This window comes from Dromiciops gliroides, chromosome 6 (genome assembly GCF_019393635.1).
Source record: "Dromiciops gliroides isolate mDroGli1 chromosome 6, mDroGli1.pri, whole genome shotgun sequence".
Lineage (NCBI taxonomy): Eukaryota > Metazoa > Chordata > Mammalia > Microbiotheria > Microbiotheriidae > Dromiciops > Dromiciops gliroides.
Window position 1 is genome coordinate 139637107 of NC_057866.1, and position 22855 is coordinate 139659961.

The following is a 22855-nucleotide window of genomic DNA, read 5'->3' on the forward strand; positions in this document are numbered from 1 at the left end:
GTGACTATGATTCTTTTATTTCTTAATGGCTTTGGGATAAATCACTTCATTTCTCCATTTACTCATCTGTAAAATGAAGATAATATTTCTACTATCTACTTTCCTACTAGAAGCCCTACCTGGAATAAGATCATAATAGCTATAATTCACACAATGCTTTAAGGTTTACAAATTGTTTTATGAATATTTTCTTTGATCTTCACCAGAACCCTGGAAAGTAGTTGCTATTATTTTTTTTCCATTTTACAGAAGATGAAACATAACAGATATGAAGTGTCTTGCCCAAGATCACACAGCTAGTAAGTATCTGAAGCTGGATTTGAACACAGGTCTTCTTGACTCCAGGTCTAGTACACTATCCACTATACTATGTAGGTGGCTTATTATAAGTATTTGAACCAATACAGGTCTTAGGAGAAGGGCTACTCAATTGCTGGTATTCATATGTTCCATTAGCTCTGATAATAACTATATTTTTTAATGGAAAATAGCTTTTTTCTCCATTGAATTTTGTGAATTATACACTTTTGAGGGCAACTGATGATAACACACCAAATGTTATTACATAGCAAAGTTGCCAGATTTAGGGGGTCAGGAAAATGGGTTAGTCAGGGGAAATTTTCTGAAGTATACCGACTTCCCTTATGTCAAATGAGATCCTTCAATAAAAGGGTGCAATTACTAAAGGTCAGGGAGCCCTAGGCAACATTATGAAATGGGTAAAATTGGTCTTTGATCCCATTTTACTTCTCTTTTTATCCCTTTTAGTTTTTATACTATTTTGTTAATCTTGGTATCCCACTTTCCCTTTCTCCAGATCCCCTCACTACAGTATGTTGAACATGGCTGCTTTTTATGGAAAGGCCCCAACTTTAGAACTCTCCACCCGCCCTTCTCAAATAAAAACATATTTCTTATATGTTTCATTCTGCAAGTACCTCTTAGCAGCTGAGTTTCAGGTAGGTGAAGATACTGATAAACTGATTCATGTTAAAGTGCTAATAGACAATAAATTTAATGTGTTAGTCTTCCCTAGGACATTTGTGTTTTACTAGGGGAGAATTCTTCAACGAACGAAATAAATGGATTTCTCAGGCTAGAATCAATGCCATTAGCCATAAGGTGATGTCTTTTGAGGAAACAACCCTTAAGGGTTCTTTCGCAAATGATACCATGCCTGCTGCATTTTCTCATTCCTGAAGTCAGCTATGCAATAAATGTAGTTTCAAGCTTACTTGAATTAAGAGATGAAGCATTACTTGGTTTAGTTGTTAACTCCCTCTTAATGGAAAAAAAAAATTAATTGGGCATCTAGGTGACACAGTGGATAAAGCACCAGTCCTGGATTCAGGAGGACCTGAGTTCAAATCCAACCTCAGACACTTGACACTTACTAGCTATGTGACCATAGGCAAGTCACTTAACCCTCACTGTTCCACAAGACCCCCAACAAAAAAATCAACACTAGACCTGAGCAGCTACTAATTTCTAGGCTGAGCCAACTCAGATTTGGCAGCCTGCAGGGTAGCCTGTATTTATATTTTACAGGGTGGGAATATAAGAAAAGATCAAGAGATAGCCTTCCATGCATGAAAATCCTACCCAATGATGTAAATTATTGAAATGATATTGATCACAGTTGGGCCATTCCAAAATAATAAAAAAGGGATGACACATCTAAATTATAGTTTTGGTGATCTACGAAGAGAAGTCATGCCCCAACTCTCACACAAACTGGTGGAGTGACCCAGGTCAAATCACTTAACTTCTCAGTGCCTGGGCAACTCCTTAAGACTTGGACTTGCCTAACATTGGCAGATCTGCCTTTGTATAGAGACTTTCCTTAGGAGGAATGTCTTATACTGATAATATCACAAGTCTGGCCCCAAAACCAAAGTGTGAGGTCAATAAAAGTGCCCAGGGTTTTCTGAAGAGCTAGAAAAAGGAATTTAAAAATCCATCTGGAGAATAGAGAATGAAAAAAAATGAAAAATAATAAAAAGGTAGGAATGAAGGGAGAATAGTACTTATAGATCTCAAATGATATTTAAAGCCATAATCATCAAAGGTTTTTTTAATGACAGTTAAAAAAATAGAAAACTAGATCAAATCCAAATAGGATTGCTGTTGAATGAGGAATGGCTAAAAAGATTAGGATATATCAATTTGTTTTGTTTGGTTTTGGGGTTTTTTTGGGGGGGGGTGAGGCAATTGGGGTTAAGTGACTTGCCCAGGGTCACACAGCTAGTAAGTGTTAAGTGTCTGAGGCTGGATTTGAACTCAGGTACTCCTGAATCCAGGGACAGTGCTCTATCTACTGCGCCACCTAGCTGCCCCAGGATACATCAATTTGAAAAGACAATGTCTGACAAGGAATACTACTGAAATCCATAGATAAATTGATCATAGATTTATCCACCAAAATACAACAAAATAGAAATAGATGATATGTCTCTAAAGTCTGAGAGAAGTCATTCTAGGACAAATCAAAATTTCTTTGCTATTTTAAGAATCTGTGATTCTGTAGGTATGGGTGCTCCTTCCATGGATACAGATTTCATTCTCTCTATGACTTACTAAATGATCTTTAAGAATCATTGTGGGGCAGCTAGGTGGTACAGTGGATAGAGAACCAGCCCTGGAGTCAGGAGTACCTGAGTTCAAATCTGATTTCAGACACTTGACACTTACTAGCTGTGTGACCTTGGGCAAGTCACTTAACCCCAATTGCCTCACCAAAAAAACAAACAAACAAAAAACCCCCAAACAAACAAACAAAAAAAGCATCATTGTGGGAGGGAAAAAAACTCCAAATTTTGTGAACTTGGTTCTCAGATGACAAAGTCTGTTGCCAGGCTTGTATATAAAACTTTTTTCAGCTTGATAAAACCTGAAAGGTCTGAATCTGCAAAAGCATATGACCTTTGAAAATCTAGGACACTCACTACAAAATGAAGCTCAGAAAAGAACTTTAGTGGAAAAAATCTATTTTTTTCCTTTAATGCATTACAAATATTATCACCCAAGTAGATATAGGCTAAAATTATAAAGAACAAAACATTCATGAATGACAGATCCCTAATGAGATGTTAAGGGGAATGAGGATGTTCTGGAAGCATAACTAACCTAGAAGATTAATGTAAAGGAGAATAAAAATGTCTCTTGGTGGGGCCATTAGAGAGAAGCAGCACAGCATATGGAAAAGTTTTGAAATGGCAGATAAGAGACCTAGCTCAGCCACTAATTCTCAATAGGACTTTAATCAATTTTACCTTTCTCTTCCTCCATCTGTATTGGGGGAGTGGGGAGAGGATTGTATGCATATGCATTTTTAGGATTCAGATTCAGAAGACAGATAGGAATATGTATGTATGAATCAATAACCAGAACTGATGTGGCATTTATAACTTCTTTGTTGTGTGTTGTGTTCTGCTAAGTCTCAATGAAAGTAAGGGAAACAGCAGGCACTGTCTTAAGGCTAATAGAAACATTTCAAAAAGAGAATTAACCTTACCATTCTTTCAATCTGATGACTCCGTTCTACAAATTCTCTTGAAGTTTTTCTTCCATATTTCTCTTTATATTTGATGTTGGAGATATTAAAGGTGACGAGGTAATAGAAGGTCCTTTCATCTGTAAGATAAAGTAAATGAAACACTGATATATGATATATACACATGTATAGATATGATGATGTGTACGTACTTACACATATAAAGATATGGTCACATATATGAAATGTATGTGATATATCAAAGTGAAGCATATTTGAAAATTTTTTCTTAACTGGATCATTGTAGAAAGTTCCCACCACCAAAAAAATCTACTTTGATTTCACATTTCCTGGTTATATCCATTTATCAAATTAATCAGACAACTTAGGATCTGACATCTCATTTAGTATAGTTGTAGTCATAAGCACAAGTATATAGGCACATATACAATTGGGAATCAAAATTATGACTTATGTAAACATTAAAAGTCATATTGTGAAATTGTTACCACCCTTACTGAAATGCTAACTCTGCCGCATCATAGCTAAGACAGATTTTTGAGGATGAATTTAATAGTCTAGTTGTTTGTGCAAGGATGGAGCAATTTCTCATTTCCCCAAACTTGATCTGTTGCCAAGTATTTTGAAGCAGCATGTTATAGTGGAAAGTGATAGAGATTGGGAGCAAAGAGCTCTGTGCCTAAGTTAAAAAGGGCTCAGAGCTTCCCATAATTATTAATTATAGTCCTAAAGGATTACTTAGCATATTCTACTGATGCTTTGTTCAGTTGTTTCAGTCATGTTTGACTCTTTGTGACTCCACTTATGGTTTTCTTGGCAAAGATACTGGAGTGGTTTGCCATTTCCTTCTTCACCTCATTTTATAAATGAAGAAACTGAGGCAAATAGGGTTAAATAACTTGCCCAGGATCCCACAGCTAGCAAGTGTTTGAGGCAAGATTTGAATTCAGGTCAAAACAACCATAAATGAGGTCATAGAGAGTTGGATGTGACTGAATGACAACTTCCTGATTCCAGGCCCCAGTGCTCTATCTATTGCAGCACCTAGCCATACTGGTACTGGTACTGGTAACCAATAAATCAAATATAGCTAGGAATCTGGCTAGTGGCACTTATTGAGTATATATAAAGCATAAATATAGATTACTCAGGTGAGAGGAAATAATACTTTCAGTGAATACTAGACTATTACCAAGAAAGAGGGAAAGATAAATTGTCGGTGAGTATAGGTGAGGGTGTGTTTGGGTTCAGATTCCAAGAAGTTTGCACATGAATTTGAATATTGATTCTTGTAGAATTAGATTTTTCCTAGTTTGAATCTTGATTTAGGTATTGCAAGGAGAAGCAAGGATTGAGGTAAACACAAAGGTAAGCAGCCTGTGAGTAGCTGGAAAGCATGTATGTACATTGAGTCCTAGCATTCTCTCCATGGAGTCATTCCAATATTCTGGGGAACAGTGATATAACAGCCCTATCATATGTGGCATATATGAGACCCTGGTAGTTTCCACATTGGAAAAAGCAATGCCTAGAGTTAAACATGGGGTGAGAGGTCAGGGAAGGGGAAGATGAAAAGACATCTATAACCTAGAGCATCAGTAGGTGTGTCCACAATAGAAAAAGCATTAGGTTTGTTGACAGGAGTCTTGGGTTCAAATTCAGGTTCTGATATTTACTAGCTATGTGACTTTGGATAAGTCACTTACCCTCTGTAGCTTTCAGTTTCCTTCTCTTCAAAACATTCATATTTAATAATATTTCCACTCATTCTCTACCTCAAAGCACAATATAGTGGGGACTGTATAGATAGGAGTTATCATCATCACTTCTCATTTTTTCTTATTTTTATGAGATCTCAATAGAAAGATTAGTAAGAATGTTACTTTTCTGCTATTATTTTTGTATAGTTAATGCACTCTAGGCTTTTGGCCAAGTGCATGAAGTGGCTGTTTTTTGTAAGAATAAGAATTATTATTGTTATTAACTAATTTAAAAATTGAATTTAATTCTTTAATTTTTATTTAAAATTTAATTACTATTACAATTTAATTGATAATTGGCAATGCCAGTCGTGAGTCAGCAAGTAAGCACTGATCATTACCTCTATGCCCAGTTATTACTAGGAGTTACAGGTATAAAGATAAGACCTGATCTCTGCTTTCAAAGTGCTTATATTCTAGTTGGAGAGACAAAACTAATATACATGAAACAGCTAAATATCAATACAAGACAATGTATAATTAAGTGTTACATTATATGGAAGAGACTAAAAAACTATACTTTAGAGAACAGGGAGGAAGTGATGGTAGAAATAGTCTTTTTTGAGAAGATATGGAAGAGTATTTTTGGTTGGACAAATTGCATGAGCAAAATCCTAGTCTCTATACAAAACAGTATCTTTTTTTCAATAATTATTTTTAGGCATTAAGAAATAGTTATTTGCATTTTCCAAATTACTTTTTTTTATTGAGGCAATTGGGGTTAAGTGACTTGCCCAGGGTCACAAAGCTAGTAAGTGTTAAGTGTCTGAGGCTGGATTTGAACTCAGGTACTCCTGACTCCAGGGCTGGTGCTCTATCCACTGCACCATCTAGCTGCCCCTCCAAATTACTTCTTTAATCTGTTCCATCTCTTTTAAACTGTGCTTTTCCAATAGTACAGATAAACTTTGATCATGGCACTACAGTAATGAGATTTCATAATAAAAATAATTTTGCATAAATTAAAATGAACATTTCCTAAATGTAAAAGAGCCACTTCTAATCATTGTGCAATAAATATGCATCCAATTCCTCATCCTGATTTCCTGTGGTGAAATAATGTATTCCCTGGAGTTATGTAGAGGTGAAAATGAAATAATATATGAAAATGTGATTTGTGCTTTAACAAGCTCTACAAATTCATGACATGTTATTGGTGGCCCATTCATTATAATACACTCATTTTGTTATTCAAAGTGCCAATAAAGTCATCATTTGCTACTCTTTAAAAGGGGAATATACATGCTGTCACTCTTTATACATGACTTCAGGTTTACAGTAACAGCAGATGGATTAGAGATGGAATAAATAGAGGTGGAAAGATTCTTAGGGGATTACAGAATAGTGGCAGGCAATGGGATGATAGAGAAGGGAAAAGAAATAAGACACAGAAGAAGATACTGTGAAGGTAGAGTTAACAAATTGGATAAGAGAGGTGAAGGAAAAAATCAAATAACTCGACAGTAGTTGAATGACAATGTCAAAGGCAGAAATAATAAAGTACAGATTGTGTTTGGGATGTCAGTGAGTCACCTAGTGGGAGAGAGGAGAGAAAGGGAGGACAGAGACAGAAATACAGGTTGCTAGGTGTTTAAAGTCGACCTAAACAGAAGTGAGAGATAAAGAGTTAAAGCTATGTGAATAAATGAGATTAGCAAGAGATGTAAAGAGGAACAAGCCAAGAATAGAATTGAGGGACTATCCATATTAATGATCTGGAAGATGCTAAAATCTCTATTCCTTCCCAGCCCTGCTAGATTATAAACTTCTTTAGAGCAGGGTCTGTGTCATATCTGTATTTTTATAGCAGCTTTGAGCATCTCCACAGGGGTATGGATAGGAAGTGGACTTGTGATTTCATTGGCATAGGGAAGGGAAAGAGAACAAGCATTTTTAAGTGCCTACTATGATCCAGTCAAGATGCTAAAACACTTACAAATAGCATTTTTTAAAATCTTCACAACAACCTTGTAAGGTAGACATTATTATTATCCACATTTTACAGCTGATGAGGCATTAAATGACTTGTCTAAAGTTACCAGCTAGTGTCTGAGGCAGGATATGAACTTGAGTCTTCCTGACTACAAGACCAGCACCCTATCCACCTGTACCTTCTAGCTGCCTAGTTTGTTTCCCCCAGGTGAAGAAACTCCTTCCACCAAAGCATATCCATCACCTTCTCTGCTTATAGTCTTAGAGAGTTACCTAATGACAATAATTATAATAATAACAATAACTAACCTTTGTATAGCACTTACTATGTGCCAGGAACTGTGCTAAGCACTTTACAAACTTCTCATTTATCCTCACAACAACCTTGCAAGGGAGGCGTATTATAATCCCTGTTTACAGATGAGAAAAGTGAGGCAAACAATGGTCAAATGACTTGCCCAGCATCACACAGTTAGTCTGAGACAGGATTTTAACTTAGGTCTTTCTGACTCTATGTCCAGCATCCTATCCACTGTGCCTCCTAGCTGCCTATTTATAGGCATTCCCCAAGTGAGAAACTGCCTCTACCATTGCATCCAACACCTTCTCCACAACTTATAGTCTTGCCTTCAGCACCACGACGTTGAGTGACTTCCCAGTCCACAGCCAGTATGAGTAAGAGTTAGAGCTATCTTGGAGGCCAGTCTGTGTTCACTAAGAGAAGCTTACATTTCAACATGGAACCTATTAAATAAATGTTTGTTAAATTGATTTGATTTGAATAAATTTGAGCAGACCTTCAAAATACAGGAGTGAGAAGTAGCCTTCAGAGAAGGTGTATTGCTGAATTGTTATCATAATACTTTCATAATCACATTTTCATGTGCTAGTGAAGGAACAGCAGACTTTATAGATAATTCCTTTATTTTGATATGGGAAACTGTGACATTCCAAACAAGCCTGATAAGACCTGTCACCCATTGGTAAGTTTCCACACATTGTTCAAGATCTACATTGTCTGAGATAGGGTGAAGGACTAGATTCACGAGGATGGTTCTAAGCAGTCTTTCATGTCTTAGGAAATTGTATTCTATTAATGAATATATTTGTGTCAGTTTGCAGAGGTAGCAGGTCCTTAAAGAAAACAAGTCTCTTTCTGGTTTGTGTTTGAATTTTGTAATGGTTTTAGAATTGTAAAAATATGCATTAGTGGCCATCTGCTATAAATTATATTATATTATTAGTTGTTGTTGTCCAATTGTTTCAATCACATTCAATTCTTGGTGACCCCATGTGGGGGTTTTCTTAGTAAAGATACTAGAGTTGTTTGCTATTTTCCTTCTCCAGCTCATTCTATGGATGAGGGTTAAGTGACTCGCCCAGGGTCACATAGCAAGTAAGTATCCGAGCCCATATTTGAACTCAAGTCTTCCAATTCTAGGTGTGGCTCTCTATCCACTGAACCACCTACCTGTGTTAGTTACTTCAGGAAGTTAGTTGCTTCAGGAAATAAACTAGATCCAGTGTGACATCACAATGTGATTTAAGAGACAGTAAAGGCTGGATTATTTGGATGTTCCAACATGACTAGGCTAGAAATAGGAATGATATAAGGGGACACTATAATGCTATAAGAAGAGCAAACACTAGGACCTTTATAAATGTTTGTTGATAGGGGCAAGATCTATGATTTCATTGTTGTTGGGAATTCCCTGTTTAAGAAATCCCCTCTACCAATGCAGGCTGAAATCTTCTTTACAATTTATAGTCTTAGAGAGTTGCCAAGGGCACAGAAAGTTTAAGTGACTTGTCTAGACTCACATGGCTAATATTTGTCAGAGGTAGGACTTGAACTCAGGTGACCCCATAATCAAGGTCAGCTCTCTAGCCACTAAACCACACTGACTCTCAAATTTTTATAAAGTTAGCTAAATGTTGAAGAAGATCCAGAGAAAGGATGCCTAGAATAGAAAGGCATGAAAATTAATATCTAATAATAATGACTAATCTTGAGATTAAAACAATAGTTCCCTACTGCTCCCCTGTACCCATCCTCAACACACATACTGTAAACCTACTTTTGACATGGGCATCTAGGTAGCACAATGGATGGAGTGCCAGGTCTGAAGTCAGAAGACTCATCTTTCTAAATTCAATTATAGCTTCAAACACTACTACCTGTGTGACCCTGTGTGGTCAAGTCCTTAACCCTATTGGCTGCAGTTCCTCATCTGTAAAATGAGCTGGAGAAGGAAATCGCAAACCATTCCAGTATCTTTGCCAAGAAAACCCCAAATGGGGTCACAAAAAGTCAGAAATGACTGGATTGAATGAATCTTTGACCTTTAGGAGTTGTCTTTTTTGATGTGAAAACTCATAAGTAATTTTTATTGTTTTAATTATTATTGCCTTCCTACTTCTCAGCTCTGCTTTTTCAGAATAATGCTGTTGACATAATATCGTTTGTATGCTACTGATAACAGAGGCAGCTATTAAAAGTCTCTTACATGATTTGCTTTGTTTTTCTTTTTCTTTTCCTTTCTTTCCTTTCCTTTTCTCTTGCCTTCTCTCTTTCTTTTATTTTCTCTTTTCTTGAGTAGATCTCAATATATCTCCTGGGCTAGAAGTGCAGGGCTAGTCACTAGTTGGTCCTGCTCTTTTAAGTCTGGGAACTTTCACATGCTCCATTTTTTCACCTAAATCAGTTCACTCTTTTTTAGGCAACCTGGTATCTCCCACCTACACTGGTCCCATTCCTAAGGTCTCACCATTATTAGTGCTGCACTTAGTAAACCTGATAGGTTTAGCCCACTGAAATTCAGAATTCATGATCTCAAGATTTAAAAATAAAATTTTAATCTATGTGATGTCAAATTTGTTTTTGCAGGGCAATGAGGGTTAAGTACTTGCCCAGGGTCCACACAGCAAGTAAGTGTCAAGTGTCTGAGGCTGGATTGAACTCAGGTCCTCCTGACTCAGAGTAGGTGCTTTATCTATTGCACCACCTAGCTGCCCCTGTCTTTCATATTCTTAAAGTTGCCATTTACCTTGAAAACTTAAAAAAGTTTAGTTTCTTCTTTACTTATATTCTTTCATGAAGACCAGGAGACAAATTTTAAATACTTAATTACTTCCCCCCAACCAAATAAAGGTATGAACAAGAAAGCTAACACATTCAGGGAGGTGTCAGCTTGGTTTACATGAGTGCTTTGTGGCATCCCAGAGCTGACTGACACTTTCTATGTCCAGAATGTAGTGGGCAGTAGGGAGGAGGGAGCTAAGCAATGAGGTAAGCTAGAGAAAATGAATACATTTTCAGCTCCTCCCTAGTTAGGTCTTCACAAGACAACATTTTAATCTTGTTTGACATGATTTCCTCAAGCATCAGACACACCCACATTCAGATGTCAATGCAAAAACATGTTCCAAAGACAAAAATAAATGACTTAAAATCTCTATCATTGTGGATAGTGTTTCTTCCCTACACTATCAGGTATAACTAAGAATTGATTCTTCATTCATTTGTTCCTTATTCAAGGAGCGTCTATTTCCCTAATTTTATACTTCAAATATTTTTCTTATAAATTATAAAATCAGGAGACATAAACATTTCCACATCTAAAGGTCAGAGAAAAGTGCCAGGCAGTGTATAGAGCACTGGATCTGAAGTCAGGAAGATCTAAATTGAAATCCAGCCTTAGACACCTATTGGCTCTGTGACCCTGGGCAAGTCACTCAACCATGTTGGCCTGTTTTCTCATCTATAAAATGAGCTGGAGAAAGATTTGGTGAACTGCTCCAATATCTCTGCCAAGAAAACCCCCAATGGGGTCATGAAGAGTCAGACATAACTGAAACAACTAAACAACATATAAAGCTATGGATCTGTTACATACGGCTTGGAATTTAAAAAAATATATATGTTGTGAGATTTAAAAATTGGATATTAGATCATAAATCTCCCTCTTTAACCTTCCCTTAATTTATCTCCCAGACTAGTAAATGGAAGAAGCTTCTGGTTTTCTAGTTAGAGCTTTTATTGTATGGTAGTTACAAGGTGATGTTAAAACTTTTTACCACAATATGTTTTAACACTGACATGTTTGTCTATGTACCCTTCTCAACTTCCTTCTGCTCTTTTCTGTACATTTTAAAAAATTTCCTTAATATTCTTTTCTTCTTTATCACTGCCCTCCCTGAGCTGTTCTGAGCCACAGTAGATCTCAAGCTGATTGAGTACCTGCACTGAATCAGGCACCAATGTGTTGGCCCCTAGAGGCAACTAGGTGACACAGTGGACAGATACTGGTCCTTGAGTCAGGAAAACTTGAGTTCAAATCCAACCTCGAGTATTTAATAGCTGTGTGACCCTGGGAAAGTCACTTAACCTGCTTTTGCCTCGGTTTCTTTAACTGTAAAGGTAGGGATGATAACAACAGTCTACTTTCCAGAATTGTTAAGAGAATCAAATGAGAAAATATTTGTAAAATACTTAACACAGTGTCTGGCACATAGTAGGTCCTATGGAAGGGCAAATTGGCTCAGGTTGGAAACAAAGCAGCTGCTTCTGTGCCAGTCGTCTGTGGAATGGAGTCCATGACTGGCCACTGTGCTTCCAACCTGAGCCAGAGAGGGAAAACTGAGTTTCAAGAATAAAATACTCATAGTTTGAGAAGAAACAGAGCTAGATCCTACATCTGTGAAATGTGCACCAACTTGTACTATATTTTGTTAAAGTCACTTCACCTTTCTAGGCCTCAGTTTAGTTATTAGGAATTGTTATATTACATTAGGAATTGTCTCTATAAGTTCCCTTCCAGTCTTAAAATTCTATAACTCTTACAAGAATTCTTTCCTATACCACCACAAGTTTGCCTCACGGTAGTTGTTCATAGTACTGATTCTGATGACAATTCATTAACTTTTAAATCTGCTGTGACATATTTCTTGTGACATAATTATAAGATTGGCTGTGGATAGAACCTTAGACATTATCTAACTCAATCCCTGTATTTTCAGTGGGGGAAATTAGGCTCCAGCAGATTAAGTGACTTGTCCAAGATCATACAGCTGGCAAGTAGCATGGTGAGGATTTAACTCAAGCCTCTGAGTATAAATGTAGTGATGTAGTGCTCTTTCTATTCATCGATCTCTTTTTGTTACTATTTCCTCGTTTGTTGGTCCTTTTACATATGTCAGTTTATCTCCTCCCTAAGGTCTTACTCCAATATCTCAACATTGTATAGTTTCTTAAAGGTTATTCCAGTAGAACAAATGTTCTGAAAGTTTCCACCGTCATGTGTAGACATTGAATATGGTTTTGGCAACAAATTGAGTTATCTTCCTAATGTCCAGCTTAGCTAAGTGGAGGGAGTGTCATAATGTAGATGTGATACTGATGATGAAGTATTTGGCCACGGCAATAATGAAATAATGCCCTCACCATGTGTGGCACCCTTCTGCTTATATAGAGTGACAGAAAGTCCAAAGAATAATAAACATTTTATAGAACTAATAAACTTTAACATAGCTACTGATACCCAGACTGAGTGATCCTTGTCCAATGACGAATGAGTAAATAACTACTGAAGGAGGTATTTATCTATCCAGATCATACTCTACTAATCTGGGATCATGATTACCTTTATTATCAAGCCTAACTACAGATTATTTTCAAAAGTTAAACAATATGACTTTTTCCAATATTCCAATATTCTTAATATAAGTGTCAAAGTATTCATTCATAATGCACTTTGGCCACAAAACAGGGAATAGATATGTTCTTGACACTTACCTGCGATAACAACACGAGCAACGATACAATGGCCATCACTATGAGTATACAATTACTACTGTGAAAATAGCTAGCCTAGATAGGATTCCAAATTGATTTTGTCTTCTTGGATAGTTAACTTGTGGATATGTGACTTCTTGGAATGCAACTGGTCTGTGGTACAGAAAAATAAATAAAACTTAGTACCAAGCATGTATTGTAATCCTATCTAGATTTTTTAAACACATGATTTATTGGAGAAAACCCCATATGTGCTCAAAATCATCTGAATTCCTAGACCATGAATATGCCACTAGACTATCATTCATAGATATCTATTGCCTTACCTTTCAGTCTAAGATTTATTGAGATGGTAAATACCCCCCCCCCCAAATTGACTATCAATAAGTAGATTCATCTTGTTTTCCTTTCACAGTGTCAATTTAACAAAGAAATAATATCTGAGTTCATGACAAATCTGATTCATATTTTCATTTACATTATATAAAAGAAAAATATTTTGACATGTGTAGCATTTTATCTTAGGAAGAATTTCTATATTGAGGGGTGAACAATAGAGTCTTTCTCTTTCTGTAAAGTGGACATGAGATGGGGGAGGGTAGGAATAATACATTTTTATTGTTAAATTATCAATATGTGCAATAAAAAAAGTATCACTAAAATTCTGGGCATACTGACCATTTTTGGCAGATTCAAACCTCCAAATATCTTTAGGGAAAATATTAAAGGAAATTAAAAATATTTATATTATGTGTGAGAGGAGGAGTTTGGATTTCTGATTTCTATTTGAGAAGGAACTCCTAGTGTAGTAACTCCCTCTACTGGTGCAGATTGGTACCTCCTCTGTAACTTAGAATAAACTGACATATGTAAAATAGTTGTATAGGGAATCTGAGAAGGTTAAGTGACTATGTGGTATGTATCAGAGGCAGGATTTGAACCTAGAGTTTCCTGATCCAAAGTCAGTTTCCTATCTACTTACCACCTGCCTTTCAAACATGACCTTAGAGTAAACATTGCCATTACGTTAAAACAATTTTACCAATGAAGTTAATTTAAAGGCACTCATTTTTAATGCAGTCCATTTTCTTTTTGCCTAATTTTCAAAATAATAAATGGATTTCTTTTTATTTGTTTTTCAAATAAATCATTGTTTTTGATACTCAGGATTAAGATTTTATACTCAGGAAGGTTCAATTGGCCATATCAAATTGAGACCATCTGGTTTCAACTGAGCAAATGGTCTCACCAATATTAAAACATATTCCAAATCTTCATGATATTTCTTCATTCTACATCCAAAGTCTCTCACCCATTTTTGTTGATCCTCCCTTATTTTCCCCATTATGTGTAATGCTTTCTTCTCTATATATGTTAAAGTCAATATTACCCCCAAATACATGTCAGACTCCATTAAGGTGTATCATTTCATATCATTTTATTTTACTTATCTATTTACATTTACAGTCTTTGCCGGTAGAATATAAGCTCTTTGAGTCTAAGCACAATTTTTTTTTCTTGTCTACATAGTGCCTGACAATACTAGGTAGACACTTAATAAATGTTTGTAAAAGTAAATTGAGTTGATGCGCTGCCAGAATACATTGACCCCTGGGCATTTTTCTTCACTGGTAATTTGCTATTTGATTTTATCCTTAGGTATGAATCAAAAGGAAAACATCTTTGAGATACCATCCTCCTCACTGTCTCTATTATTTCAGCTTGAGTTTGAACCTGAAACCCTGAGGCAAAGAAAAAAAAAAGGTATGTTCTACATTCTAAGTTGAATGTACTGTTGTTTTAGTTTTAGTTTTTCAGTCCCATCCAACTCTTCATAACACCATATGGGGTTTTCTTGACAGAGATATTGGAGTAGTATGTCATTTCTCTCTCCAGCTCATTTTACAGATGATGAAACTGAGGCAAAAAGGGTTAAATGACTTGCCCAGGGTCACACAGGTGGTACTGTTGAGACCAGATTTGAATTCAGAAGTCTTTCCTGACTTCAGGCCCAGTAATCTATTCACTGTACCACCTCGCTGCCTTGAATATACTAGTTCCTGACATAAACTAAGGAACTTCACTTACAACTCAATGGATCTGTGAATCATCACCACCGAGGCATGGGACAGTCCTTGAGAGTTACCCAAGTTGGGATTTATCTGGACATTTTTTTTCCTTTTTTCTTTTGCTTTTCTACCTTCCTCTCTTTTTACTACTGACCTTTGAGGGGAGGAGTGGATGTGCAAAGAATTCTAGTATCTCATTAAACAACCTCTCTCTCCCTTCTCTCCCTACCCCCATATGTAATGTGTGTATATCTACACACACACACACACACACACACACACACACACACACACCACCTGATTTAGAGTTATCCCTTTGTCTAGTGGTTATATTTCTTTAGAATAGAACTGAAGCATTTGTAGCTGTGTTTTATTTTTGGTTGTTCAGTCACTCAGTTGTGTCTAGCTCTTCGTGAATCCCACTGTCCGTGGGATTTTCTTGGTAAAGGTATTGGAGTGATTTGCTATTTCCTTTCCCAGTGGATTATGGCAAACGGGTTAGGTGACTTGCCCAAGGTTACATTGTTAGTAAATATCTGAGGCCAGATTTGAACTTAGGTCTTTCTGACTTCAGGTCCAGCACTCTATCCACCGGGTCATCTAGCTGCCTTGCTATGTTGTTTTATGTTTGAAATAATGTGTACTGAGTATTGGTTTCCAGAGTAATTTATACCTATGACTATGATGTATGTGGAAACATGAGAATTTACCAAGAAGTAAAGTTTGCCCTTGGGGAAAATATTAAAGATCATTAAAAAGCCTGCTGAAATGTCAACACATTTTAGTTATATCTATTACTGATGCAAATGTAATGTTACTTCTGATACATTCAGTAAACAATGAAAGGCAAGTCAGTGACTTCTGAGAAATTTGATTTAGAGAACTCGTCTTGACTGAATTAGATAGGCAGAGAAAGAATGCTAAACCAGTCTCCCTTGGCTCATTATTAATTTATCCTGAAGATATCTGAAGACAGAATAAATTACCCAGTGAGTTTTAATGGTCTGTGAAAGTTTCTTCAAATGGATTAAAGCCAATTGGTCCATTTACAAGTACATGCCATATATGGTCTTTTAACTTGTGCAGATTAGCTCATAGATAGATATAGTTTTATCTCTTTTACAGAATTGTGGCTGCTACATTCGAATCAATATTCTGTCAGTTATTTGTGACTTAGAGTAATTGAGTACACAGCCTGAAAAATCAAAAATTTACTTAAACAGTGGCAGCTAGGTGGCGCAGTGGATAAAGTACCAGCCCTGGATTCAGGAGGAGCTGAGTTCAAATCCAGCTTCAGACACTTGACAATAACTGTGTGACCCTGGCCAAGTCACTTAACCCTTATTGCCCTGAAAAAAAAGACATAGTGTTGTACATATAAGTGCTTAATAAATTTTAATTGTATTGAACTAATATGAGCCAAAATGAATTGAACTGATGTTTAGAAATGATGTGAAAAGGGGGGCAGCTAGGTGGCACAGTGGATAGAGCACTGGCCCTGGATTAAGGAGGACTGAGTTCAAATCCGACCTCAGACACTTGACACTTACTAGCTGTGTGACCCTGGGCAAGTCACTTAACCTTCATTGCCCCACCAAAAAAAAAAAAAAACACCCAACCTTAAATAAGTATAGCAAAAATACAACCATTTAGCACTTTCTATTTTATGAAGTAATTGCCTCCAAACAACCCTATAAGATAGGTGGTACAAATACTAATAATAGGCAGTTTATTAAGGAATAAAATGAAGGTTGAGAAGTTTAAGTATTTAAGTTTTAGAAATGTGAATCCAGTCTGACCAGCAGGCTCACTCTCTCCTCCTGTCCTACCCTATTGCCATAGTCCTTTCCCCAGTTTTTAGAGTGCTCAAGAAAAGGTTCTTTTGAGGGTGATCAGCAGTTGCTAAAGGCTGTCATCATCCATAAGCTCCATGCAGCAACTTCAGTACTTTGCTGTCTCCCTGTCTTCTTGACTCATGCAGGGTCCTCCTGCTGTCTCCAAAGATGAGACAGGCAGTGCTTCCCTGCTGTCACACTGTTTTCCACAAATTTGTAAATGACAGGGTGGGCAAGAAAAAATAATACTGCTTTTCTGTACCAAATTCTCACCCCAAAAGGAATAGTTGTGCCTCACATCCAATTCCTATAATAAAATCTAGAGGGATTGTTGTGAAGCAACAGTGATTCTGGATGAGAAAAGTTATTGTTCAGTATCCTAGGGAATCAGGGAAAGAAAGGAAGGGGGGGGAAAGAAAGACAACAGAGCCACTGGTCACTGTTCTTCGTTTTTACTTGTCTTGCATTGTCCTGTATTTATCACAGTTTCTGTTGAACAGGTTTTTGTTGTTGTTGTTGTTGTTTGTTTTTAAGTATTTGGAAGGGGTTTTTGCTTGCCATCTCCCCTCCTAGTCCTCTGCACTCACCTGTCCCAGAACAGATTCTGTGTCCTGTGACTTTAGGAGAGAGAAGGACTTTTTGTTTTGTTTTTTCTCCTTAGCAGTAGGACTTGATATTTTCAACTTTGGAAGAACTAAAAGATGAATAAAATGTGTTTTTTTGTAAGTTAAAAAAAAAAAAGAAATGTGAATCCAGGCCTCTGGTCTACAAGGCACTAGTGTTCCTGCCACTACAAATTAAAGAACTCACCTTAGCTCAGGCTGAATTAGGTAAACAGGGAAAAGGAGCTGAACCTGTTTCCACTTGGCCCAAGATGTATTTATTTTGTTTAGCTAAATTCTAGTCAGTGATCTTAATGGTAATGAATGACATTGAATGTTTTAGCTGTTTGGATCAACACAGGATCATAGGCTCAGATTTTGATCTAAAATAGATGTTAGAAATCTTTTTGCTCAACCCTCCCACTCTAGGAGCAAACAGTGAGGCCCAGAAAGGGTAAGTAATTTGTACAAGATTGCATTAATAAGGAAAGCCAAGAGTAGGACCTAGTGGTTCTTCTGACTTTGAATACAGTGCTCTTTTCACATAATTTCTTTTGCGTGTGTGTGTGGGGGGCAATGGGAGTTAAGTGACTTGCCCAGGGTCACACAGCTAGTAAGTGTCAAGTGTCTGAGGCCAGATTTGAACTCAGGTTCTCCTGAATCCAGGGCCGGTGCTTTATCCACTGCGCCACCTAGCTGCCCCCCTTTTCACATCATTTCTAAACATCAGTTTAATTCATTTTGGCTCATATTAGTTCAATACAGTTAAAATTTATTAAGCACTTATATGTACAACACTATGTCTTTTTTTTCAGGGCAATAAGGGTTAAGTGACTTGGCCAGGGTCACACAGCTAGTAAATGTCAAGTGTCTGAGGCTGGATTTGAACTCAGGTCCTCCTGAATCCAGGGCCATTGCTTAATCTACTGCACCACCTAGCTGCCCCCAACACTATGTCTTTTTTTTTTTTTTACATATAAGGTATTTTATTTTTTCTGTTACATGTAAAGATAGTTCTCAACTTTTGTTTATACAAGCTTTACAATTTCAGATTTTTCTCCCTCCCTCCCCTTCCTCCCCCCTCCCGTAGACAGCAGGTAATTTGATATAGGTTATATCTATATATCTATATACATATATATATATATATACACACGTATATATATATATATATCCATAATAACATTAATCCTATTTCTGCATTAATCCTGTTATAAGAGAAAAAATCAGGACAGTAATGCAAAACCTCAAAATAGAAAAAAAACAACAACAGCACCCAAAACAAAAGAAATAGTATGGTTCAATCAGCATCTATACTCCACAGTTCTTTTTCTTGGATTTGGAGATCCTCTTCTATCATGAGTTCCCTGGAACTCTTCTGTACCATTGCATTGGTGTGAAGAATATAGTCCATCACAGTAGGTCAACACTCAATGTTGATGATACTGTGTACAATGTTCTTCTGGTTCTGCTCATCTCACTCATCATCAGCTCACGTAAGACCCTCCAGGTTTCTCTGAACTCCTGCTCATCATTTCTTACAGCACAATAGTATTCCATTGTATTCATATACCACAACTTGTCCAGCCATTCCCAATTGATGGGCACCCCCTCAACTTCCAATTCCTTGCTACCACATAAAGAGCAGCTATAAATATTTTTGTACATGTGGGTCCCTTTCCTCTTTCCATGATTTCTTTGGGAAAAAGACCTAAAAGTGGAATTGCTGGGTCAAAGGGTATGCACAGCTTTATCGCCCTTTGGGCATAATTCCAAATTGCTCTCCAGAATGGTTGGATCAGTTCACAGCTCCACCAACAATGAATTAGTGTTCCAATTTTCCCACAACTTCTCCAACATTTATTATCTTCTTTTTTTGTCATTTTAGCCAATCTGATAGGTGTCAGGTGGTACCTCAGAGTTGTTTTAATTTGCATCTCTCTAATCATTAGAGATTTAGAGCATTTTTTCATATGGGAATAGATAGCTTTGGTTTCTTCATCAGAAAACTGCCTGTTTATATCCTTTGACCATTTCTCAATTGGGGAATGACTTGGATTCTTATAAATTTGATTTAGTTCCCTATATATTTTAGAGATGAGGCCTTTATCAGAAGCACTGGCCTCAAAAATTGTTTCCCAGCTTTCTGCCTCCCTTCTAATTTTGGATGCATTGCTTCTGTTTGTACAGAAATTTTTTAATTTAATATAATCAAAATCATCCATTTTGCATTTTATAATATACTCTATCTCTTGTTTGGTCAAAAACTGTTTTCCTTTCCAAAGATCTGATAGGTACACTATTCCTTTCTCTCCTAATTGACCTATTTTATCACCTCTTATGTCTAAATCATGTAGCCATTTTGACCTTATTTTAGTATAAGGTGTAAGATGTTGGTCTATGCCTAATTTCTGCCATACTATCTTCCAGTTTTCCCAGTAGTTTTTGTCAAATACTGAGTTCCTATCCCAGAAGCTGGAGTCTTTGGGTTTATCAAACACTACATTACTAATACTATGTCTTTTTAAAAGTCTCTCCCCTCAAAGAATTTATAATTTAATGGGAATAGAGAGTGGATGAAAAAATAAGTGTACACAAAAAGCATGTTACAAGGTAAACATAATGCATGAGTGGTCTGATGAAAACCTTAAGAGGAATTTGAATAGCATGAGATCACTTATAACAGAGGGTATCTCAGAAAGTTTCATGTAAAAGTATACACCTACTGAACCTTGAAGAGGACTTTTAACAAGTGGAATAATGGAAGGCATCCATTTCAATCATGGGCTATGTCCTATGAAAGTTCATGGAAACAGGAGAATGCTGGACAAGATTGGGAAATGGCCTGCCATCCAGCCGAAATGGAATACATCATGTAAAGCAGAATAGTTCAGCATGCTCCCAAATACTCAAATGTGCACGTAAGCCCATCTATTCAGACCTTCTCTCTGACAGTATGGATTGCAATCCATCCATGGCTGTCTATTCTGTGTGACTTGTTTGTGTCTTCCCAATGTATTAGAGTCCTTCTTTGCTCTCTCCTGACATCAGAAAGGTAGTAATGGAGCATTCCATCTGTCCACCTCTAAGTAACTTGCCCTTGTCACATGATCAGCCTCTCACTTCTTCTAATAATTCAGTTCCTTAGAAACATCATTTGCTGCTGTTCTTCTTTGGAATGTTGTTGGTCATATGTCACTACCTAATCACACTCATATGCCTTTCCATTATCCTTTGTGCAGTATACACTTAAAATTTTTTTAGAGACTACAAGTTGTTCAAATATTCTATAAAATTATTCTGAATAATGCCAAGAAAATGATTAAAATGTATATACCCTTTTGACCCAGAGATCCCACTGTTATGCATATTCCTCATGGAAGTAAAAGATAGTAATATATGTTCTCTCTCTATATAAAAATATTCATGGTAGCATTCTTTGCTTGTAGCAAAGAACTGGAAACAATATAGATGCCCACAAATTGTGATACATGAATATTGTGGGAAATTACGATTCCATAAGAAACAATGAATCTGAAGTTTTAGAAAAGCACAGAAAAGACTTGAATTCACTGAATTGCAATAAAATAAGCAGAACCCAATAAACAATAGGCAGAATAGGGGCAGCTAGGTGGCACAGTGGATAGAGCACTGGCCCTGGATTCAGGAGGACCTGAGTTCAAATCCAGCCTCAGACACTTGACACTTACTAGCTGTGTGACCGTGGGCAAGTCACTTAACCCATATTACTCCACAAAATAAAAAACAATATGTAGAATCACTATTAAAAATATGAATAAAGAGAACAAAAACAGAAGGGACCAAATGCTGTATAATTATTGTCCAATCTTATCACACAGAAGAGGTAAAAAAATATACCTACCTTACTTCTATGAAAGGTGGGATAACAAATGTGAAATATTAGACAGATATTGTTGATATGTTGATTAGTTTTGCTAAGCCTCTATTTTATTTATTTTCATTTTTTAATTATAAGGATGACTTGCTAGATAGGGAATTAGGTAGGATTATAATAGGAAATAAATGTGATATAAAATATTTATTTAATTTAAATAAATGAAGATCTGCTGATGTCATCATAATCAGTAGAGGAAAGAACCATCATAGAAGATTTTAGGTTTGAGAGAAGGAACAGATATCAAAAAATGGAGTTAGGGAAGAGCTAAAGTTGATGAACACATCATAGTGATGAGAAAGTATTGGATCAGAATGGAAGATACAATAATACAGTTTGGTTGGAATGGATAGTTCATGAATGGATATAGTATGAGATGAGGCTTGAAAGCTAAATTTGCATTCGATTGTGGAGGGTCCTGAATGCCAGGATATATACTTTATATTTTATTCAGTAGGTGATGAAATGTTCCTGAAGATTTTGATTAAATAGGTGATAGAAGCATATATGTACATTAGAAAGAATATTTTTGAAGCTATGTGAATGATCAAAGGGAAAGGAGAAAGAGGAAGAGGAGAGAGACAGAGACAGACAGAGGTAGAGAATTGAGGCAGGATAGAACAGTCAGGCTACTGCCTAACTGATGAGGGTCTGAACTAGAATGGTTGTAATGGGAATAGAAAAGATAAGGTCAGATGCAAAAGATACCTTGGAGGCAATACATACAGGAATTGATGATTGGATGAAGAACATCAGGGTCAGGGAGGAATTAAAACTGAGCTTGAGGTTATAGATTAGGTGACTGAAAATAGTGCTGCCAACAATGAAAGGAGATACTATAGAGAAGAGCAAGTTTTATGGAGATGATTAAGTGAACTTTTGCATACTGACAGATAACATAACTAGTTACCACAAATACATCATCAGCTTCTGAATGAGAATGGCAATATTTGTGTACATTCTGTATACTTAGGTAACTCAGTAAATACTGAAAGAATATAATGGCAAAGCCTACTGTGTATGTCATGTGACCCAGATGCCCCCATTCTTGCAAAGTTTCTGACTTTTTTTTTTTTTTTTGGTGAGGCAATTTGGGTTAAGTGACTTGCCTAGGATCACACAGCTAGTAAGTGTTAAGTGTCTGAGGCTGGATTTGAACTAAGGTCTTCCTGACTTCAGGGCCAGTGCTCTATCCAATGCACCACCTAGCTGCCCCAAGTTTCTGACATATTAAGGAATAAGATCTCTGGCATACTCTGGCTTTCACTGAAACCATTGCAATTGGAGAAGCAGCTAAAAACCAAGGATCGTTTCCTTCCAAGTTTTAAGTATCAGGATACAAAGAGAAGCAGATCTCAATTTCCTTTGTAATTTTGCAAATATCATTCCTGCCATATCCCTCCTCAATGTTTATTTCTAATAGCTAGGAACCA

The 22855-nt window shown here is 36.6% G+C and overlaps 1 protein-coding gene across 1 annotated transcript in view; it reads right to left on the reverse strand.

The window, feature by feature from the left end:
* Positions 1-22855, reverse strand: part of LOC122732098 (transmembrane protease serine 11F-like) — a 108554-nt gene that overhangs the window by 22112 nt on the left and 63587 nt on the right. Inside the window, 4 exon segments of the mRNA XM_043972266.1 lie at positions 3515-3633; positions 13001-13027; positions 13030-13050; positions 13053-13178. Of these exon segments, the coding sequence (XP_043828201.1) occupies positions 3515-3633; positions 13001-13027; positions 13030-13050; positions 13053-13178 (293 nt within the window).